This window comes from Chaetura pelagica, unplaced genomic scaffold, assembly GCF_000747805.2.
Source record: "Chaetura pelagica isolate M959 unplaced genomic scaffold, ChaPel_1.0 scaffold48, whole genome shotgun sequence".
Taxonomy (NCBI): Eukaryota; Metazoa; Chordata; class Aves; order Apodiformes; family Apodidae; genus Chaetura; species Chaetura pelagica.
Window position 1 is genome coordinate 3,967,626 of NW_009954241.1, and position 20,973 is coordinate 3,988,598.

The 20,973-nt window shown below is 39.0% G+C and overlaps 1 protein-coding gene across 1 annotated transcript in view; it reads right to left on the reverse strand.

Annotated features, from left to right (window-relative positions):
* Positions 1 to 3,217: 3,217 nt before the first annotated feature.
* Positions 3,218 to 20,973, reverse strand: part of CLMN (calmin (calponin-like, transmembrane)) — a 19,207-nt gene continuing 1,451 nt past the window's right edge. Inside the window, exons 3-13 of the mRNA XM_010003766.1 lie at positions 18,971 to 19,066; positions 17,397 to 17,480; positions 15,343 to 15,435; positions 13,882 to 14,072; positions 11,892 to 12,085; positions 10,823 to 10,905; positions 8,080 to 9,390; positions 6,866 to 7,047; positions 5,280 to 5,340; positions 4,830 to 4,888; positions 3,218 to 3,371 (exon numbers count right to left, since the gene is read on the reverse strand). Of these exons, the coding sequence (XP_010002068.1) occupies positions 3,218 to 3,371; positions 4,830 to 4,888; positions 5,280 to 5,340; positions 6,866 to 7,047; positions 8,080 to 9,390; positions 10,823 to 10,905; positions 11,892 to 12,085; positions 13,882 to 14,072; positions 15,343 to 15,435; positions 17,397 to 17,480; positions 18,971 to 19,066 (2,508 nt within the window). The remainder of the gene's footprint in view (positions 3,372 to 4,829; positions 4,889 to 5,279; positions 5,341 to 6,865; positions 7,048 to 8,079; positions 9,391 to 10,822; positions 10,906 to 11,891; positions 12,086 to 13,881; positions 14,073 to 15,342; positions 15,436 to 17,396; positions 17,481 to 18,970; positions 19,067 to 20,973) is intronic.

A 20,973-nucleotide genomic window follows, 5' to 3' on the forward strand; every position in this document is an offset into this window, starting at 1 on the left:
TTAGAACAGATTTTGCCTTAGTGAATGCTTCACAACCAGACTTTTAGCCTGTAAGCTCAGAATAGGACACAAAGTCCAACAACAAGCAATGTTTTCAGAATAAGTTACTTGCACTGAGGGACTGGATCTTGCACTGTGGAAGAAGAGATAGAGGCTTGCAAGTCAAGTCAAGTGGGGGTAGCTGCTGTCTATGCAGATGTCCTTTTCTGCAGTTCCATATAATGGCAAAACTCCTGAAGAGTTCCATCTCTTTCCATGCACCATTGACCATGCCAGGATCATCTCTCTTAACGCTTTACCCTGGATCGTCTTACCCATGGAATGGCTAAGGTAGACTGCTTCTCTTATATCAAAACCACACCCAAATATGGAAAGCAACTTAATGCCAGGTATCATGGACTAATTTAGAGGGTTTTTTCATCTGTTTTGCATGGAAGAAAACAATCTCCATCTCTTAATGGGATAGGCTGGGAAGTGTACATCAGTTTAAACACTGAGATGATCAAGACGGTGGATGCCGTTTGACATTTAAGCTGCTCATTTCACTGTTTCAGTAACTGTTCATTAGTGGAAAGCAAGAAAGAAAACTCTGGTTTTTCTCTCTTATGCAAGAAAATACCTTATAATGAAGTTGCCAGCGTCAGTGCATTTCCACCCCATATTGCTTACAGATGTCAGTTGTTTAGATGAGACATGTGAAGACCTCCTCATTCTGATTATTTTTTTTTGTGAGGAGGAAGACAAAAAGGGAGCTTATTTTATTGGAATAAACTTTGACAGGTGTAAAGAGCTATGAAGAGACTGTAATCCAATTCCAGATAATCTTTGCTGAAGACTAAGTTATATGGAAGAACCAGAGAGTAAGATACAAAAGCTCAAAAAATGTTGTCATAAACCTAGGAGCCTAGGAAGAGTGGGATATAATGAAGAGCTTTCAACACTTCTACTCCAAACTAATGTACATTGCTACTTGCTGCTGTTAAATAGCTGCCATACCCCATTCACTGGTTTTCAAGATAAGGATATAAAATTTCTCATATTAAGTTTTATTCTGTCAGAGAAAAAGCACCAGCTCTTCAATGTTATATTTTAACCTACTTCAAGAAAGCATCTTAAAATATTCCAGCATAGGTTTTCTTTTGGAAGAAGGTATCAGTTTCTTCATCAACCAGTACAAACAGGTTCATGCATAACAAAATCAGATGATTCAAAATGCTGAATGTTTTCATCAGCAAGATGAAGGGCTGTCGCAAACTGGTACTGGGGGGCTTCCCCTATGTGGGGAAGAAGAGAACAGTTTCCCACAAAGACTATTTTCCTTACAGTGATTTACATAGAATTAAGTTAGGAAATCTGTATCTGTTCCTCACCAAGGACAAAGAATCTTACATTTAGGTTCCTGGGGTGAATCCAGCTTTAATCAAGTATGAAAGGACAAGAGAGAAAAGATTTCAGCTTTCTGTTGACTGAAAGAGTCAGATTTTTACCTTCAGTGTTTAAGATCTCCTGCCATGCACTGCTGCTATTGAATTCCAACAACAGCTCAGAAGAAAAATCTCAGGGGAACAGAAAACTTGTAAAGAAGAATGAAGTGCGATGGATGGTTAGGATTACCCCAGCAGATGACATGACAAAAAAAAGGTTTTAAATACCTACAAATAAATTGCTGTATATCCTGAGGTGTCCTGATACCAGGCACTATTAGTTCAACTGAAAACTAAGCCAGGGCAGAGATACAACATATGCTAAAACAAAGTAAGTAAAACTGACAGCCACATGTAACTTTCACTCAACGTAAATTATGAAGCTCCTCGTTTTATGAAGCACATTGCAGTCAACCTTATGAATTTTCTAGTGGAAGCAGCAACATGACATAGTCGCATAAAGCACACTAGGAAACTAAAAATGTGCTGATGAAAAATAGTGGCTTTCCTAAAAGTCACACAGAGAAAAAGTTACTGCTGTTAAATTGAATTGTCCTTCTGTAAGACATGGGTGAAACTGGCAAAAATCCTAAATCAGATATCCTAAAGTGATCACTGATGTGGACAAAAATTAGAAGATACAGAAGTGACTCAACTGTGTCTACAGACAAGCTACAGACAATTCTTCAGTTGCACTAGAAAGTCACCACCAGCTGTCATTTCTCTGCATTTCATTTTCCACCTGTCATTTCTTTATTGATTTGGGTCCTTAAAGAATATTTCTAATCTTTTTACCACGCACTTGTGCCTTAACAGTAACTTCAGCATTAGGCTACCTATTATTGAGAAATCTTCATATGATCTGGTAAGTAAAAGCAGCAGAAGCAGCCGCAGAAGCAGTGAGGTGCTTTTTTTAAAAAAAAAGTAATTAAAAAATCCCCAAGCCATGCTATCTCTTCCTGGTAAAATTATTACATTTCTTGAAGATCTTTTCAAAGACAGCCACCATCAGTAAGATACAAAAAGTGTATTTCTTCTGGTATTCACTACAGAAGTTCCTGGACTAAGATTTCCCATATAATCCCTCCTAAGAAGCAGCTAACATGTGTGTTCTTCACACTTCTCCACACCAAATTTATTTCTACAAATTAAACATAACAAAAGGTGCAGGATAAAAATTAATTAAAATCCTAAAAAAACAAACTCCCCTGCCCAAATAAATCCTCAAACTGATTTTGTTGCTCCACTGTATTGCCATTTGAATGGTAAGAAATTCCTGGGGTAAGCATATTCCACCACCTGTAGCTCTGGCCTGCCTCCAGCTCTCTTAAAAGGTTCCATGGAGAACATGAAAAAGCATTTCTAGCCTTGCCCTTGCCAGGGGGCCAGGTTCATAGGCAAGTCAACACCACCCCTGTTCCACAGCTGTCAGGCCCTACTTAAGAAAATGAAGCCAGAAGAATAATTTTTGAAGACTAGAGCTCTGAACTGTTCCTATTTCTACTGATAATTATCTGGTTTTATTTAGCATCTTATAAAGCAAGGCACAAATGTACAAAATTGTGTCTACTAAATCAGGTCATTTTTATATATATTTACACAATTACCATAATATAAAATGTGCTTAGACACTGTCATAGCACAACAGTAGAGGAACTGAGGATAACCTGATAGTAAATCCAAATGCCAGGTCCTACATTTCTGTTTGTGCTTCACCTGAAGGAACATATTCATTTGCAGATACACAAAGCAATCCAGCCACCGTCCTTTTATTTTTCCACACCTCAGAGTGATCAAGCTTTGTTGCTGCGAAACTGTGGAATGAGTAAGAGGCAGTAAACCAGCACCCAGAAGAAAAGGATGAAGTAGAATAGCTCTGGCTGCTCAACAATCACAATCTCATGAGTTGGTGCTGGAGTCTCACTTGCCTCTAAGTCCTTTTTCTTCCTGAAAACAGGAGAATTTGTTAAGATACATGAAAAAGAAGAAAAAAACCTTCACTGTTAATATCTACTATAAGGATCAGAGGGCAGACTAAAAGACAGCAGCTCTTCAGCAGTGTGCTTCCTTAGAGTGAGCATATGTAGCAATTAGTCCTCTGAAAACTCTTCAGAAATTCTCAGGTAGTTTAAGTACATGCCAGTACGTTCCTTTGATGCAAGATTATTTCCATCAGTCAAAAAGATATTAAAATATAGGGTAACAGCAAACATAGCTTTGGGCAACACATACCACACTTGCACAATTTCACTTACACACTCTACCTGACTTGATATACTTTCCCCAAATTACCTACTTTCAGAGCTTCTCATGTCCAACACCAGAATATTGCACAGAAAAAGCCCAGGAAAAAGTCCAGAAACCAAGTAGCAGTAGGGGTTTCGTAGGACAACTTCAAAATGTAAACTTTTCAGAATTCCAGCTTTCGTTGGTTCATAAGGACAAAGCCCAATAGACTCTGCCAGCACCACTGATCACTCACAAAGACAAGAAAAGGTCTTATTTTAAAAAGATGCAAGATGATACTCATTTAATAATACTGTATAAATTACCTCCTGGTAGGCTTTCTTTTTAATCTATTTTTGGAGAAAACTGTTGATTGGTCTGTTTTAATGTGTGCTTTTTCTGACTTGGGGCATCCTACTTGCTCAGATATTATCCTCAGTATTACACAAAACTTGCACAACATCAGCAGTCTGCAAACAGGCATAACTGTGACAGCCATTCATGTTTTTTAATAGAAGTGTGAGAATAGGACACTAGATCCTGATAATACTTTCTGTCTTTTCTGCATTTAAATACAACCATCATTTTTACTAGAAGTTCTGGAAGGTACTATTCACTATCAACAGAAAAGAAAAGAAGCAAAGCAGTCCTTGTTTCGTATATCATAGACCCTAATGCCAAAGGAATGCACACTGTGAGTTTGGATCCATCACAAGACCTTAAGTCTAAACTAAACCCATATACAAATTATACAAACTTGTGGGTGTTCTAACAGAGACCAGGACTCCATTGAAGCATTTTTCCTTGGTATTATCCACACTAAATATTGTCTTGACAGTCTTCCACACCTGGAAGAGGCTGGAAGGCCTCATATTTGAAGCCTTCCCACTCTTTTCTTGGGCTGAAATATCCACTATGTGGGGAAGGTGCTCACAGTCTTGCTTAGGCAGCAGAATCTTTCAAGTCCAGAAAAAGCTTTTTAGTCAAGGGGGAGTCTGAACAATAAAGCATTTTTCTATTTTGCACCTATGTGGAATATGCACTCTGAGTAATTACACACAATGTCCAGTCAGTATCCCCTATTACAGTTAAGTTTTATTTCCCCTTGTAGCATTGTTAGAAGTACCTAGGAGTTATGAATTCCTTGCAAAAGGTTTTGTCTGAATAAGAACAACTCACCTGATGATTAATGGATTTTCACCCATGTCTGTCATCTTCTCATTTTCAACATAAGTTTCCTTAAACAAACAAACACATCAGAAATAGATCATATAAACAAATAAAACTGAGCATCTTGCAAACAGGGAAGCTGTGTGTGTATTCTATCCAGAGTATGTCTAACATTTGCTCAGATAAAATAAAACTATGCTTAGAAATTTACTCCCTACCTGCATATCCACCACTGCAGTCAGGTATACACACAGAAAAGAACAAAAATTGAAAAAATATTTTATTTTTTTCTTTCAACAGCTTTTATTCAGTTGAATAAAACTCACCTCATTCATATAGATCTATAGATCTTTTGTATTATCACAGAGCTTATCTATAAAGTAGACCCTTTTACAGTATGAAAACTTTTGCAGTTTAAGAGAAACAGAAACAGTGATAGGTAAATTTCCACATACTTACCTCCTCAGTAGTATTAGGAGATCTTTTTCGGAGGTATGTGTTGGAATCACTCTCACTGGTTCTGAAATGTATGTAAAAACAGAGTTTTTAAATTCAGAAAGCTAAGTTAAGTTTTGACTTCAAAGAGGGACACTGCAATTGCACATGCTCATTTTAAGCTATGAGAAACCAGAAATATGCATTGTTGCCTGTATTTGAATACGGACTTGAATTTATCAGTAAGGTCATAAAAAATAGCTCTGACAAAATCTGACCCACAAGAAAAAATCCATATGCTCCAACTGGAATCTTTCCTGAAAAAAGGTATCTGATAAGGTTTTTGCACCTGTGATATAATTTACATAAGTGAGAGTATACCCCAGGTTTTATGGCTGTCTGTACAAATAAAAAATTAACAGACCTTGCAGGGAACAGAAAGCTCAAAGGAGACAATGCATTTTTCTAAGCAAATTCTTTCAAATTCATCAGAATGCTAGAGTGATAAGCACCAACATATTACAGCTCATGTTCCACTCAAACCCATTACCTAAGAACCACATTAGAACATAAGAGGGAACAGAATTGAATGGAGGAACATTAGCTGAGCGTCTCTGCACTGGGTCTGGCTGGGGTGCAGTTCCCTTGCCCTGCAGCAGCCCGTACAGTGCTGTGCTTTGCATTTGTAGCTCGAGCGGTGCTGGTAACACACCACTGGCTGGGCTGTTGCTGAGCAGTGCTCACACAGCACCAAGGCTGCCTCTCCATTCTCCCCAGCCCCAAAGGTCAGTAGGCTGGGAGGGGGCAAGACATTGGGATGGGACATAGCAGGGACAGCTGACCCCAACTGACCCAAGGGATATTCCATACCATATCATGCTCTGCTCAGTGGTAACAGCTAAGAGAAAGGACGAAGCAGGTAGAGGGGGACACACACTTGTTATTAAGGCATTTGTCTTCTGAAGCAACTACTATACCTACTGAGGCCTTATTGCCCAGGAAGTGGCTGGACATTGCCTGCTGATGTGAAATAGAAAATAAATATTTTTTCCCCTCCTTTTGTTTTGCTTCCACAAAAGCCCTTGCTTATTTTCATTAAACTGCCTTTACCTCAACCCAGAAGTTTTTAATCTTATTCTCTCCTGCTAAGGATGGGGAGAAAAGTGAGAAAGTGGCTTGGTGGGCTCATGGTGGCCAGCCAAGGTCAAGCTACCACAGTCTCATTCACTTGTTCATAGACAGTAAAAAAGGCCAAGAAATATCTGTTGTAAGGAAGCAGTGTCATGCATCCACAGTGTCACAATGCACAGGAATTCTTTAATCTGCATTACATAGCACTCTTTCTGTTGGAAAAACAGTTACAACACTGCCATGTTCAAAATGCGCTGGGGATCCAGTTGGGTTTGTGTGGCAAAGTTTGTCTAGCAGAGTCAAATCAAGTCCCATTGGCACTGAATCATTCAATATGTTTAAGAGAAACAGAGGACGAAGCCAATGAGTCCAAATACACTGCTCCTAAAGAAAGTCTACAAGAAACATCCAATGGTCAGGGCACACTTCAGACATTCAGACCAGTTAGATGTATTTAAGACAAAGTTAATGTGAAATACCTGGTAAGTTCCTGACAATCAGCAATTTCTTCTGGTTTATCTTGTGACAGAGTAGTAATGCCAGCTTCTGAGATCTGTAAGTCTTCTGCTTTGATCATATTTTTCCCTTTTTCTTCCACGTTACTACTTTGTTCTGGCCTCTCTACAGCTGTTGATAAATGCTCTTGATGGTCTAGTATGGCCTGTTGAAATTTAGAAACATTTTGCATTAGACAACAAGACTGATTTTTTACCATTCCAAATATCTTAGTGGTGTAGCCAACTCAGATGTTAAACTGAATGTCTGGAATGGCTGAAAATCTTACTAAAGACAATAACAAAAAATTAATTTATTGAAAATCATTTTGGATACAATGAACTATAAAGTACTGTTAGTTCAACTTACATACATAATGGTCAGTTCTTTTTATACAAGAAGTTATGCTATGACATGACTCTTTGAAGTAATCCACAAAGACTATTTTTTAATCTATCCCAAACTAGTCTTTGAAGCTAAGAGCAAATTGAATTCATTACTACAGTAACTGTCCAGACCAAAGCATGTCCAAGCAACTTGTCTAAGCAACATGTGGATTAACATTAAATTGACACTCATTCCTGAAAAACTCTGTCTAAAATTACTGCTCTAGAAATGTGTAAGACAATTCAAAATCAGTGTCTGCAAGAAGGGCAATAGCAAATTGTCCAAATCCAATACACAGAATAAGTACCAAAAATCCCTCTCTTTCTCCTCCTCCAGTGTAGGCAAGTCTTCATTTTACCCACATAACTTACCCTACTCAAATTGGTTTAAGTTTTGGAAAGCAAACTTAATTGGATCCAGACAAAAATTACCTTTGCCTGAATCATTTCTATATCAGCAATACTGTTTTCTGTTTGTCTCATTACAAGTTATTAAAATACCCTCTGTGATAAACTTTTATGCCTACAGGAGACTCAAGCTACTTTAAAATGTAATTTAAAAAAAACCACATTTTTGCAGTAGTAGTAGTATTAGGGCTTCCTCTCTCTTTTAATGTCAGATCTCCTCAGGGGTCTGCAATACCATTCATTCCAGTAGGGGGCTAAGGCAAACAGCGTTATGGGACAGGAAAACGAGTACAATTTATCTATTTCTCCAAAGCATTGCAAAATGAAAGCAAATGAAAACCATTGAGGTCAGATGCTAATCCTTCATATATACACAAAGAAATGCTAGTAGTAAATTCAAATACCTCAGGATGTTGTGAAATAGTGGAATCTTGATGGTTGGTGGCCTTTTTGCTATCTCTTTTGATTTCTAACTCTTCTTCTACTAGTAATGGCATTTCTTCATCAGAAGAATTAATGTGGCTGTTAGTATCCGTTGTTTCCTCCTTGCCATTCTCAGTATTAACTTCTGATGGGGGGACACCAGGCTTATTCCCTAAGTCTGGCTCTGAAGCATCTTCCTGGTAGTTCTGTTTTGGTAAGTTCTTCTCATGTAAAATTTCCGTTACTGTTTGAGAAGAAGCTTTGTCATTTCCAGTATCATACCCTTCAATATAAGGATCAAGGTAAGCATCCAAAACTGCTGATATGGGAACATTGTAATGTGGATAATAAAAGAGATTATGGGGTATTACAGATACTTTTGAAGAACTGCGTAGCACTTCAGCTGAAGAGTCAACTTCATCACAGCTGTCCACATCCTCGGGATTTTTAGATATATCTGAAAGAGAGTCATCAGATATTTCATGCGTTGTAGACTGTTCTTCACTTTTGAGATTAGAACCATTCAGTGAACAATGGTTATTTTCTATTGTCTCAAAGACAGGTGATTGCTTTGTATGTTCATTTTGTGGAATCTTCAGTATTTCCTCATTTAGAAGTTGAAGAACATACTTATGTGTATCTTCTTGTTTTGAGGTACCTTCCGGTAAAATACTTGAAGCATGGGGTTTGCTCTCTTCTACTTTACTTATAGATTCATCTGTAAGTATACCTGAAGTCCAGGATAATGGACTCAAAGAAGAAGTATTGGCTGAAAGGCTCTTAGTTTCATTGTCATATTCAGTAGAGGTTTCTTTAGTTAATTCTTCAGAGTAGTCTTCAAAAGAGTCAGTATAATTTTTCTGATGTGTTGGAATAGCTGGAGAAGAGTCATTGTTCTGTTTCAGTGGGTCAGTTATGCCCCCTTCACCTGGTATCAATTTATCACTTAGAACTTCCCAAGAGGAATTGGATTCAAAACTGACAGAGCCTGTAATTTTCAGTGAGGTGGGCCTCTGAAGTTCCTCTTCAGATGTTTCCTGTAAATCACCTAAGACTTGACTGAATTTCCCATTACATTTTTCAGGAGTGGTTTCTGATAGGATTCTCTCAGGCGTGTCATGGATATGAACCTTTGGAGGTGCAGGATGACTCCTTTCATGATTAACCATATACATGTTTTCTTGACTTTCACTTAAAATCAAGATTTTGCCTTCCTTTTCTGAGGGTGAGTCTTTGATGTGAACATATGTCAATTCTATTGGAAGCTCCTTCTCAGGATCTGTAAAATCTTCCTATAAGTAATGATAGACCATTAAAAGACAAATCATACCTCAGATACCATTTTCCTTTTCCTAAACATCACAGAAAGAATAACTATGTAGCCCATTACCTTTTGAATGGCCAATTAATGACTCACTTATTTTGAAAGTAGGGAAACCAATCTGGCAAGTCAAGTGACTTGAATAAAGCTCAATATCAAGAAGCCACATGTACAAGAAGATCAAAATGCAGACAAGCTGACTCCTCAGTTGTTAATGTATTCATCTCTCCCTTCTGCACCTCTGGAGACAACTGACTTGGCTTTTTGACACAATCCCAAAGCCTGGGAATAAAATAAATCTAACAAGTCCACTATATCCATTGTGAAATGTATTAATATACCAGATTGGTCCACTCCAACAGACGGTATTTTTCTTAAAGTAGGCTTTTTCTTTGTCCATTAAAATGCCTTCAAGTCAGAACACCAACAAATCTTAATGCTCATCTAATCTAATATGATTTGATTAAGATAATTTTAATTCCAGTGTCTTTAGTAATGCCCACCAACTTCATAAGCCACAAAATACACACCAACTGGAACATTCAGTCAAGAAATGAGAGGAAATCCCTTTTGTGTAGGAACCATCATTTATGTGCATGTACTGTAGTGAAAAATCTACCCAGCTACTCAAGAGACACTGAGGAACTTCAAGGGACCCTTGAGAACCCTTTAAAACCAAAAATACTATGTTGAACTAGGTTTGTCTGGTACAAGCAGCCTCCAGAACAGTTTTTCAGCTTATGCAGATGTCTTCTCCAGTTCCTGGGACTTCCTATTTTTTCTTCAGTTTTCTGGCTCCTATCCTTTAATTCCTCTATGTTTATCTTCTGTTTCTCCAAAAGACCTTTGTCAGTCCCTGACTTACTGCTCGATTCTTAATTTTTTTTATAAAGTCTGCATTAAATTTGTGATCCTTTAGGTGCAGGTTATTTCATGCTTACAGTGAGTGCTTTCGACTGCTGCACTGGCAAGACTCAGCTTCTGGTATCTTGTGTGACACCTGCTAAACCCACATTGATTGTGCCCCTCAAACTTGAGAAGACAGAAGTCAAAATTACAATCAAAGTCCAGTGAATCATCATAGATGAAGGGATAAATTTCAGCCTTATTCTGTGAGTTTTACAGCAAAGTAGTAGAGCCCTGTGTAACCAGATCTAGTGTCTGAAAGTTGTTATTGGATGTAAATGTTTAACAGCACAATTCTACCTGAAGCATTCTAGCAATCACCAACGAAAGCACATTTTACTGGATTTAACAAAATGTGAAAAATTAGAACTGGGTGTGTGGTTTATTTTAAATAGTTTAGAAGGAAACCTGGGAGAAAAATACAGCAATATCTAAGTTTGTCAAGCACACTAAAAAATATTTATAAAAAATTATGTGACATAGGAGTAAACACATACCCCTTCCAGCTCTGGGAAGTGTTCCAGAAATTGTGCCACATATGTCACAATTGACTGTTCATCGGGTGATTCCACCATGATATCTATGGAGACAGACACAAGAGACTTGAGAACACAAGGCTTTAAAATGGTCTTGCAGAGGAACAGACTGTCAGACATTTAACCCGTGTTTACAATGAGAGAAAGAACAGCTACAAATGCTTCTGTTTTTCTGACAGATCAGAGAGGGTGGAATCCTTTTCACTGTTGATGGTACTCGAAAGAGTTCTCAACATTTTATTCAGATTTTTTTTCCTATTTCAAAACACATACTGAACCCTGATCAGGGTTTCTTTCCATCCACCTTCTTGCTGTCATTAGACAGTGATCTTGTTGAGTGACTGCACAGAGGTTTATTTTTAGCAGGATGGCCCATGCTTCTAACAGGTGACCCATGAAAGTGCAAATAACCAATCTGTGCTTTTAATCACAAAATCAAGGCCTAATGCTTGTCTAGTAGAGTTGAGTAAGAAAGACTGCAAGAAGCAACTCCATTTATATACATATATTTATACACAAATATATGCTTATGTTTACATATATAAATATATTTATGTATATATATGCATTGTAAAGGAAAAACTGGGAGATGCAAATATATTTGTATAGGTATGCACCCATTTTGCTTGAGTGGCAGACTCACACACTTCATCCTGGAGTGGTATTTAAGTCTCTGCAGACTGGGCATTATGAAATGGTGCTAATGCATTGAAATGCCCCTCAGCACAACAGGGTGGCGATTAATGCCCATTAATAATGCAGATGTCACATAGCACCTAAATATTAACCAGGACCAGTGTACATAGCTAAAACTACATTAAGATTTCACCCAAGGAGCTTACAAATACAGCTGGAAGAGTATGACTATAAGCCAGTGACCAATTAGTTTTTGTCTTATCCATCAGCCCAACACACCAATCCCATCAACAGTCTAGTTACTGGGAGGCTTTTTGGTAGGTAATGCAGTGCAATATTCATGTATTCAATATAGTTTGAATGTTACCCAACAAAGCTGATGTAGGCATTTTACCTTCAGGTTCTAGGAGCCGAGGAACACCCAGCTTATTTTGAGCTATGCTGAAAGCATCCTCCAGGTTTTCTTGAGCTGACTTTTCCAGTGCTTTTTTTATGTCCACCAAAGTAGAGTCTATTGCTTTTATGATAGCTAAGAAAGCAAGGCCACTCCTCCAACTGCTGGTAAAGTCCTGAACTGCAACACCATACCTAAACAGAATTACACAGGGTTTACATGGGTGGTTCTGTAACAAAATCCAAACTAAAGGAAGACATACTCATTTCCAAAGACTCCTGAAAGTTAAAAGTAAGGCTGCTGAGTTTCACTAATTACGCTTGAGATCCTTTTGGATTTTGAAACTCACAAAATACATCCACATAAAACACAAGGATTCACAAACTGGATTGATGTGGGTAACAGCTGACATCAACCTGCTTGTAGGAAGTAGTTAGTAAAAACAAAGCCCTCAAGAACTCAGCAACCACATTTAACATTCACAAAACCAAATGTCTCTGTGATTCCTTTTTCTGTTGCTCTCCAGCATTTTAATGCCACAGCTCGGGAAGACTGCCAAAACTTAAGGATTAAAAAACATAAGCATAAATTATTCACATTCCTGGATACTTGGCCTTCTATAGCAGAAAACTGTGCTTTGCTAAATGCAAATGGTGTCAGTGTATGTATAAACCACAAGTGTGTTAGATGGTCAAAGTTTTGGAGGAGAAAACAATGCTCAAACTAGCAAAGAAATACAGCCCCAGAATAAAAAATTCTGCACAGGTCATTGGACAGCAGGATTATAACAACACTATTATGTTTTTAACATTGCAGTTCCAAACACCATTTTCTTCCATTAGAGGTTTTCAATTTGTATCCTTTGACTTGACTGAAATGTCCATGGCCTTTATTTCTCTGGTCCTCACTTTCCTTGAACTGCCTCCCTGTTAATGACACTGTCAGCATTATTTCAGGACTAAAACTGCTTTTCCTTTATGGTCTGAACTTGCAGCAGAGAACTACAGATTTCAATGGGACAAGTTTATCTGCACAAGACACACCCTAAGCTTCACTGGAGATAACCAAGGGATGATGTGGCCCACAGGACCAACTATTTAAGACAGAAATTTTTATCTTCATCACTAAACACAGAACATTTGTGTTCATAGGCAGATTCAAACATATAAATACATACAGACATGAAAATGCCAAATATTCAGCTATCCAACTTGTACAACTAAGTTTAACCCTCTTTAAAACTTTCTAGCAGTGATTGCTTCAGATAACAATAAATGTAAAATGCACTCCAACATTTATATGTGCACAACTTACACTAAAGTTTTTTAACCCATCAGCAAGTGTGCCAGGTTAAAGAATTATTAGACAAAATGTCTTCATGAAAGAACTGCTTTTTTATTAAAGAGGAGAGAGATGTGTTGAGCAACGGAAACGGACCCAAATGTTACACGTTCACAAGAAGCAACCTACAATTTACCCCCTTCCCCTCTTTAATTCTGAGGAAAAAGGGACTCTTAATAGCGTCTCTGTCCTTCAAGTCCCTCTGCAGCACACAGAGAAGCTCCCTCAGGGCTGTTGCTTAATTTAAAAGGCTGTTGGTAAAGTCTTACAATAAATTTATTTTTCTAGTTCACCCCTTGTTTATGCCTACCCTTTAATTAGCAAAAGATAACAAATAGGCAGCATGAAAGCCAGCGGGTAGGGGCAAGAGGGAATGATCCTGTTTTAAACAGCGCCAAGCAGGTCAGTGCAAGTTAACGTTTAACACTCCACAGGAATGCACATGGCTTCAAGGTCAGAGGGCTGCTATAGACACGTGGTCATAATGATACACTCTCCTGCAGAGACCTTGTGCCTTGCAAACTTCAAAAGCAGAACAAACCACAGTGCATAGCAATGCACAGGTGAGGCGGTAGAGAGAAAAAAAGAGTTTCAGCTTCAAAATGGCAGGTGGCAAAACACATTTTTCCACAAAGGTTTGTTAGCTTACTTTCTGGTTTTCCTCTGAACCCAGATTAAAAGGGCTCTGATGGCTTTCCGCTGGTCCTTCACTGTAACAGGCATGTTTCTCTCCACGCTGGGGGTGCTGGGATGGGATGTGTCTGACTCAGGACCACTGGGCCCAGAAGACAGGCTGGAGGAGGAGGAGTTCCTGTTGAGATTACCTGTCAGCTCCTTAATCTGTTATAAAAGGCAAAACACACAGTGCTCTGGTTTAAAACTGGCTGCGTGGAGAACTTGGTACTGCTTTTTCACGCAAACTTGAAAGATAACAGTGCCATAACTTGAGTTTTAGGATGTAATTATAGACCTGTCCATTATAACTCATGACTTGTGTTGCACAGGCATGATAGCCAGCACCAGCCCAGCTGGCAACCCCAGGACACAGAAGGGCAAGGTAGCACTTAACAGCTGAATGGGGCAAACTCCTATTAAACAAAAGGCAAAGAAATATGTCCTTGAAAGAAAAGCTAGTTTAACTTAAATTGTTCTTTGTCTTCCCAGGACTCACCTGAGTGAAATATTTTTACTGGAGAAATGGTGGCCTGCAGCAGCACTCCTGTCCTGGTCAGCATGGATATTTGAGTCCAAATTATCCAAACTGCTGCTTTTAGGTCCCCCATGCCCTCTGCTGCTGGGGTGACAGATCCTGGTCACACCATCTCTGCCTTCAAGGCCGTCTGGCTGTGCTGGTGCTGTGCACCACTCCTCAGCTTGAGGAGCTCAGCCAGGAAGACAAACCCCAGTGCAACTTCCAGACAGAGATTATTTTAAAAATGTGTAGCCAGTTTAGAAATTAGCTCAAGAGGATGAAAGAGCCTCACAGTTTTATTGGAGTTGCAGACTCCCTCCATCTCTCTCTGTTCATTGTCTGGAAGGATATTTTCAAAGTATGTTTAGATTAGGGAGCAGCTTTAAACTAAGCCTGGGGCTAAGTCAATTTTCATGCTCAAATCAGTTTTATCACTTCCAGGCCCTTCAAGATATTTAATTTGGCCCTCTACATCAGTTGGGAATTTCTGCCATGTGGAGTTAAGTCTGTGGAGATCAGTGATTCTACATGGGATCTCCCACCACAGTGGACCAAATCCAGAAAAGGCTATTGAAAATAAACTGTGACCTGGAACCAAATCTGAGATGTTGGTTCAGATCCAGGGAATCTGGACCAGAACTCTGAGAAGGCACAGGGGAGAAGGGGAAGTAGCAATCTGAAGCTCTCATTCTGGTCCAAGTCAAACAAGGGATTAAATTGTCTCCTATTTACACCAAAATAGGTCCAATGAAGTAAAATGAAAGCAGCTGCAGGTATAAAATTAGTGTCCACTAAGAGGGAAAAGCTCAGGTTTAGCATACTTAATGATGTTATTTAGGATTAAAACAGTATTCAGCTGGAATAGATTGATACCCTGAAGATTGTTCACTTATGATTAAAGTACTCAAGTTTTATTACCTGAAAAAACAAGATTATATTCCATATTAGTCCAAGTACCAGAGAGGAATTTCCATCTGCTATTTCTGCTGCATCAATGCTAACAAGCTTTACCTGTAGAAGAGATCATAAATTCAAAGCTGAATTCAAAGAAGCAAGGTAATTGCAAAAAATGCGCTGGCTTGAACTGAGATTACTGGATATGTTCAGAACACTTCTGCCACAGATTGACCAGCCAAAAAGCAAGACTGAAATCTTGTGTTGATGATAATCTGCCCTAATCACAAACACACTGGTCTTGGAACTCTTATCTCAAACCCAAAGCATAGTATGCAGAACAGAATTGAGCCCAGTTCTGCATCCTCACGACCACAAATGTTTTCTCCATACAAAAATGGAACAAGATGGTGCTCCCTCTAGTGGATCCTATTCTTTAAAGGTAAAGAGTCTATAATTGTACAAAAATTAGAACCCTAATAACATCTCCTTACTTCTGTTTTGCTATCACTCTGCTTTCTCCTGGCTTATCTCAGCTTACACAGCTTGTCACAGAGTTCTAATTGCATCAGTTAGCAAAGGATAGTGTTGCCTAACTCAAGCAAGCTCTAGACTTTTCCACACTGTGGTTTCTTCCACTTGATAACACCAGGATGTTATTCTCTTGAGACAACACAGACTTGGTTTTGGCAAAGGTCACGGAGGAGGGGGGAAGCAAGGAAGCTGTCAGTACAGCACATGGCACCCAGGCTGAGTGAAAGCCCAGCATACAGCCCATTTATCACTGAGAAATCCTGTACATGATGAATCACTTAGCAGAGCTTTAACCTGCTGCCCTGGCTCCACAGAAGCGTACATTGATGGGTTCCACCCATTGTGGTTTAATATCTAACCCTGAAGCTCTTGGCAGCCAAGGCATTTTGCCAATAATTTCATCACCACCCTCTCTAACCGGTTTGGTTAAACTGAAAAAGGAAAGTAAAAAACCTTTTTATCTAGTGGTTCACACAACAGTTTTCAATCTTAGCAAGATGACACCTCTAGCTGTCATATTTGAAGGCTCAGATTTCTTGCTAGCTCCAAGGTATTTGCCATGGGAAAACTTTTAAGACCTAGTATATTTGAATAGCAGTTTCTCCAAAATGGGGAGCAAGTAGCTTTTATCATTAGACTTGCTCTCAGTGTCAACTCTGTCCTCTTGCTGCTGCTTATGTTCACCACTCAGCTCAGCAGAGATATCTGGCTAAGGTACTGGCTGCTTACTCTTCAAGAAAACAAGATATCCATAGAAAAGTACTTAGTCTTATATTGGTTTTCTCTTTCTGAAAGATCTGGGTATACCACATATATATATGACTTGTGAAGCCTGGACTTCTCTTAACACCACTTCTCAACACTTTCCAAGTGCAGAGAGTTTTCAAGAAATGATTGGACATTCATGGGGCTTTGAAATAAAGCCCTAAGGAGAGAAATAAAAAAAGGAGTGAATCATTTCAAGCTATAGGGTCTGATCTTGCTTGGGCACTTAAAACTGTAGGAAGTTATGTTGCAGTAGTGCTACACTGACTGTGAGTTGTATCTTTACAAGTTTTTGACTCCTGGAATTATGCATTTATGTCATGTTCCCAGATTTAATTTTCTCTTGCCTTTGACTTACGGTCAGCTGATGCAGCAGTTTACCAGATAAATACATTATTTGTAATATTGAATCTATTTCTGATGAAAGGAAGGAAAGTCACCTACCTTCAGTGTGACTGAAGTAATGCCACTAAGACCCTGTTCATAAAGATTACTTGCATTTCTTTTTGTTTTCTTTTAATATTGGGTTCCTTATCCTTTAATCCTGTTCAACTTTTACATTATAAAATGAACAAGTAATCCTTGTTTTAGACTCTGTAGGTGTTCTTCTTAAGCATTTTTATGTCCCTTTTCAGCCTTGCTGCTAAGCTAAGCCACAGTGCCTTTAAGCTGTACAGTCCTCTCATGTACATGCAGCACATCAGAGGAGTGACAGTTACAGCAGTTACAATTTGAAATATACATCAAGAGAAGATACTAACACCTTTGAAAATACTCACATTACTGTCCTCCAAGAACTTCAGGGCTTTGGCTATGTTGTTCAAACGAAAAATGCGATGGGTTGAAGATTTGTACTCGTGCATCTAGAAGAAGTAAGAGCACAATGCTTTTAGAAATTGTGTAATTATTCACCAATAGATGCAAAGCTTAAAAAAACAACAAGCACACAGGCAGAATAAAGCTAAGAAAATTTATCTATATAAAATTATCAACATGTTTTCAGATCAGTCAAGTGCTTCAACTACATGATCTGTCCTTACTGTAGCAAAACAGGGTTAGCAACCAGCTTTCCTGCTCTACAGATGTTATCACTGTTTTGGATCTGCCATGCTGATTATTTATGTAAACACTCCCTAGCCATGTTCAGTCACAGATTCAAATCTACCTGAAAATTAATAATAATAGATTTTATTTTTCTGGAATTAAATTAAATTATTGTAATTTGAAAGTGTGAGCAGTTTTCATGGCAGGTACAGGCAGATAGGAAGTAGAAGCCTTCATTTTGGCAAAAATTAAAGACTGGCTGCATGATTGTTTCCCTGCAATTCCACCACTGTTTTTATCACAAGTGCAGGCACACCTAACTGCCAGCACAAGAAGTTTGGCCAGCTGACCTTACAGCCTTCCTTGCCCTTCTCCCTGATCTCCTGGGGCATAGCCCAGGGATCATTTCCAGCCTGGCTTTCAGTGCAATCTGTTTGAATGCACACAGAGACCCCGCTGCTTCAGCTATGGCTCCCCAAAGCTTCGAGAATATTAAAAACCAGGCAGTTCTGAATGTGTGACCATAGTGGCCATTCATGCTGCAGCATTCAGATGTTTCAGTCACTAGAGGATCACCAGGTGACTGCAAGTGCATGTGCAGTGGTGAGATGGCTGCAGACCAGGCCTCTCCTCTTATCCAAGTGTGCTACCCACACAAAGGAGGGTCCTTTCTGATGAGACTGATGTAGAAATAAAACATAAAAGTCAACTGTAATTGGTAATTTATATTTGCAGTGGGTGTTTCCATTTCCATTATGGGGAACTTTATACAGCTCTTACAAAGTAAGGAGAGAAAATTCTGATAAGTGAAGTTTTGCCCTTCTGATTTTGACCATATCAGTATGACTAATGAAGCCTGAGCCAGGATGTGAGAACTAAACTCACAACTACACCAAACAGCAGACCAATTAACTATCATAATGGTCTTAGACAAAACAGAAAGAGAAGTTATGGATTTAAACAATAGTACAGCAAATATATCTTTTTTTGATAATGTCACTTGAGTGATCAACGAACAGAATATGTGAGCATTAATGTATTGAAGCCTTAAAAAACCTGAGGGGTAGGGACATTTACATTGATTGTACGCCTTTTACACCTCGTTGTTGTGTATTTCTGTGAAATCTAAGTTACAAATCAAGACACCAGCCTGTAACATTATCAAATCACAATTAAATTGCTAGAATGCTTATTAGTATATCCAAGACATGGGACCAAATTCTCCCTTATTCTTTGGATATCTGTGCATTGTTGCTCATAACATACAAAGTTCCATACCTGTGGAGGTTTGGCCCTCTTGTATACATACCAGCTTTTGTCCTGACAGGACTTCCAGTAGTGCCATCAAGATTTTGCCATCTTGTATGTCAATAAACAAGTCTTTCACTTTCAGAGGAGGCTTGCACTGTGAAGAAAAGAAACCAGGTAGCTTTTAAAGCAGTGTTGCCCGGTAAGTCACCATGATTTCAGAAAGTAAGAAGGAGAATTTTGCAAGACAAAGATACTAGAAATAAATCTTAGCCTGCAGGAAGAAAGGGCTGAGTATTCGTCACATCAGTAGCAATTCTGTCCTAGGAGTGTTAGAGCTAAAACTGAGATATAGCACTCATGTAACTGAGATCACACAAGGACTTATCCCAGATTTCCTATAACAAAATTTCACCATAGAGCCTCTGCCTAGGAAGCAACCACCCAAGGGTTATGTGCTGATCCCTCAGGCTAAGACAAGTGCAGAAGAAGGAAATCCCACTTCATGCTGAAAATAAGCCTGTGACCCATCCAGCCACGATGTCCTGTCTCCTTGGAAGGTTTTCTGGTGGTGCCACTCTGTTTCCCAGTACTTTCTAAGTATTTTAAATAGCAGCTTCTTGTATTGTGTGTTTCTTTTCTCAGCAAACTCCTCCAAAGGGATCCATCTCCTCACTTAACCAAGGTGTCTGATGATGTGTGGGGCACACAGCCAAGTTAGATCAGCCCTTAGGAGCAGTCTCAGTTGCAGCAATTACGCTCTGTTCAGGTGTCACTCACTCACGTGTCCCTAAAGAGCCCAGTCTCTTTGGTTGGGCAATGTGCTACTGTTTGATTAAGCACGGCTTCTGGCAAACTGGGACCAGGCAAGTTCACTGCTAGTCTTTAATCTAGCCAAGAGTTCTAAACTATGCTCCATACTGAAAGAAAGCAAAGTATTGTTCATTTCAAAATTAATTGACGTATCTGAAAGTCTCAAACCCAAAGCTTTACATTCTTTCAGTACTTAAGAACAACCAGGACTTGGAAGACACAGACTACTCCCAATTATCCCATGACCAGTAGAGCAAACTCATCTCAGAAGATGACCCAAATGAGATGATCTGCTCTAAAAGGGGACACAACATACTACAAGTTTCCTGAAGAAGTACAAGAAGACCACTTCACTGCTGTCTTTAAAAGAAAGAAGCCACTCTGCAAGAAGTGCTTCTTTTGAGGATAGGGCAGAAGCCACCTTCCTCAGTGGGTGTCTTCAGGGAATCACCTGTAATTAGAGAGAGCTTTAGCAAAGCTCATTATTTACACAGGTGTGTTTATTATGCTACTTCCAGGAAAAACAATATAGAAGCAGCCTTCTGCCCTTTCTCCAGAAAGCATTTTTCTCTGTTGAATCAGAACACTCCAGAAAAATCAGTTTACCTCCCCATAGTCTTCTAAGACTTCATATGCTTGACACAGCAGAATTAACAGCATCCTACAGCCTTTTTCATGATCTAATTCCTTCTATAAATCAAAGATCTTCTCCACAGTCACCTATTTGACAACCCTTTTTGACAACTTCCAAAATTGCAATTAGTTTAAAGCCCTAGAGCCTGATTGACTAAGGCATCATGTAACACTGTCTTGGTTCTGAAAGACCTTTGGGACCAACTGCTGGTCAAAACATGTCCAACTAGCCTTATTCTGATTTTCCAGTGAGATTTCAGAGGATTCCTTTATTCCTTCAGCAACACTCACTGCAGAGTAATTAAGCAACTATATATGCAATGCCTTTCTTCTAAAACCCCTTTACTTTACTATATCTGAAATGCAATCACTTCCCAAGAACTACATGAACTAAACTAAGAGCTGCCTTGTAGCCTAAGCTTAGTTCCATTTTGTACTTTATGAAATTTAGCCACATATACTAAACATTGTGAAGTTCAAACTCCAGCTCAAGTTAGGACTTCACCGATTCCTGATTCACCGGAATCAGGAAGCTGGTCTCATTCCTTGATCCTGCACTAAGCATTACTGCTGTCTCAGTAATATTAAGAATTTTTTTCTTTTCATCCTCAACAGCAG